The sequence below is a fragment of the Aptenodytes forsteri genome, unplaced genomic scaffold (genome assembly GCF_000699145.1).
Source record: "Aptenodytes forsteri isolate BGI_AS27 unplaced genomic scaffold, ASM69914v1 Scaffold216, whole genome shotgun sequence".
NCBI classification, from domain to species: domain Eukaryota; kingdom Metazoa; phylum Chordata; class Aves; order Sphenisciformes; family Spheniscidae; genus Aptenodytes; species Aptenodytes forsteri.
Genome location: NW_008796114.1, coordinates 2,408,940 through 2,410,898, shown reverse-complemented (window position 1 = coordinate 2,410,898; position 1,959 = coordinate 2,408,940). Strand labels below are relative to the sequence as shown.

General features: G+C 47.1%; 1 protein-coding gene across 1 annotated transcript in view; it reads left to right on the top strand.

Moving 5' to 3' along the window:
- Window positions 1-14: 14 nt before the first annotated feature.
- The window catches only part of PHB2 (prohibitin 2), a 6,346-nt gene continuing 4,401 nt past the window's right edge, over window positions 15-1,959 (top strand). The window contains exons 1-2 of the mRNA XM_009287187.2: window positions 15-146; window positions 262-446. Of these exons, the coding sequence (XP_009285462.2) occupies window positions 270-446 (177 nt within the window). The 5' untranslated portion in view covers window positions 15-146; window positions 262-269. The remainder of the gene's footprint in view (window positions 147-261; window positions 447-1,959) is intronic.

Here is a 1,959-nt window from a genome sequence, read left to right as displayed (position 1 = left end):
CCCGGCCGCCGCGGGTGCCCGCGCTGTCCTGATCGCCCCGCGTAACGGGCCTCCCGCCCCTCGCAGGATCCCCTGGTTCCAGTACCCCATCATCTACGACATTCGAGCCCGGCCACGGAAAATCTCCTCCCCCACCGGCTCCAAAGGTGAGAGCGGCCCCGCGGGCCGGAGCACGAGGCCCAGGCGGCGCCTGTGGGGGTGGGAGGGGGCAGGAGTCCGGCTGCGGCGCTGGCCCCGCTCACATCTTTCTCTCCTCTTCAGATTTGCAGATGGTGAACATTTCACTGCGTGTCCTCACACGCCCCAATGCTGCAGAGCTGCCCAGCATGTACCAGCGCCTGGGCCTGGACTATGAGGAGCGAGTCCTGCCTTCCATCGTTAATGAAGTGCTCAAGAGCGTGGTAGCCAAGTTTAACGCTTCACAGCTCATCACTCAGAGAGCCCAGGTGAACTTTACTGGAGGAGACTTACACTCGCATTGCAATGAAACTATGAGGAATGTTATAACAAAGGAAGCATAAATATATTCGGCTGGTAGATGGTGCATCCAAATGGAAGGGGAATGGAACTGTATCCCGCTTACAGTTTGATTCCGATACAGATACAAACGCTAAGGCTGTACCACTAGCTTCTGAGAAGAAAACTGGATTCATTGGTATATAGAGTGCAAAACTGCACCGTAATGTAATGATGGGGGAGGGAAAGCTGGTTTACATCATAGTCCACAAGTAACAGTAGAACTGGCTTTAAAAAAATGATTAGCTGGCCCTTCATGGGTCTCAGAAGAGCTGTCAGAGCAAATTAAACAGTTTTAAAGGATCTGAAAAGCGAAGTGGATGAGCAGTTAACAAAGCAGTAAACTTTCAGTAATGGGTGCTACAGAAGGGTAGCAAATACTTCTGTTTAGAAAAAGATCACAGAGTAATCTGGGCGGGTTGCAAAATAATAGAAATACTTAGCTTATAAAAGCCTATACCTGAAAGTTTGTGTTCTGATCATTTGATTGCCAGGGATTTTGAGAATATCTGTCACCTATCACAGCTGAGGGAGAGAAAAGTTGCTGATCTTCTTTTAAAAGACTTTAGAGGAGATCCTGTGCGAGACTGCTAAAGAGGATAAGTTGTCAGAAAAATGAAATACAAAGCATCTCTCAACTAGTTGTTGATCCATGACAAAAAAGCAAAGAGTAGAACTAAGCACCCAGGTCTTCTTGTGAGAACTGAACCATAGCAGGGACCTCAGGGTTTTGTGCTAGGCCACATGCTGTGCACTGAAGGGATTTCTTAATGATCTTGTATAAAGAGAATGAGTGGAAAGGGAGGATTTACAGCAAAGAAACAAATGTCTGCAAAGGATTTAGGTTTATCAGAAGCAAAGAACACTTGGGTATCTGCAATTTCTGAACAAACTGACTTGAATTTGCCGCCTTGTCATATATTCATCTAGCGTTGGTTACTGTGAAGTGATGCATATTGAAGCGGTTGATAATCAGAAGAAAATGAAGTGACTTTACGTAGTTACACGCTCACAGTTCACTCAGTAAAGGATTCTGGCATCATTTTGGAACTCTGCTCAGAAACAGCTGCAATAAAAGTAAAAGCAAATGCTAGACTGATCAAGGATGTGATACTGTAGCAATAATTTGTATTGTACTGTAGCACATAATAATGTGCGTTTGCAGCCCAGAAGGCCAATCGTATCCTGGGCTGCATCAAAAGAAGTGTGGTCAGTAGGTTGAGGGAGATGATTCTGCCCCTCTACTCTGCTCTGCTGAGACCTCACCTGGAGTACTGTGTCCAGCTCTGGAGCTCTCAGCATAAGAAAGACATGGCCCTGTTGGAGCAGGTCCAGAGAAGGGCCACGAAAATGATCAGGGGGATGGAACACCTCTCCTGTGAAGAAAGGCTGAGAGAGTTGGGGTTGTTCAGCCTAGAGAAGAGAAGGCTTCGGGGAGACCTT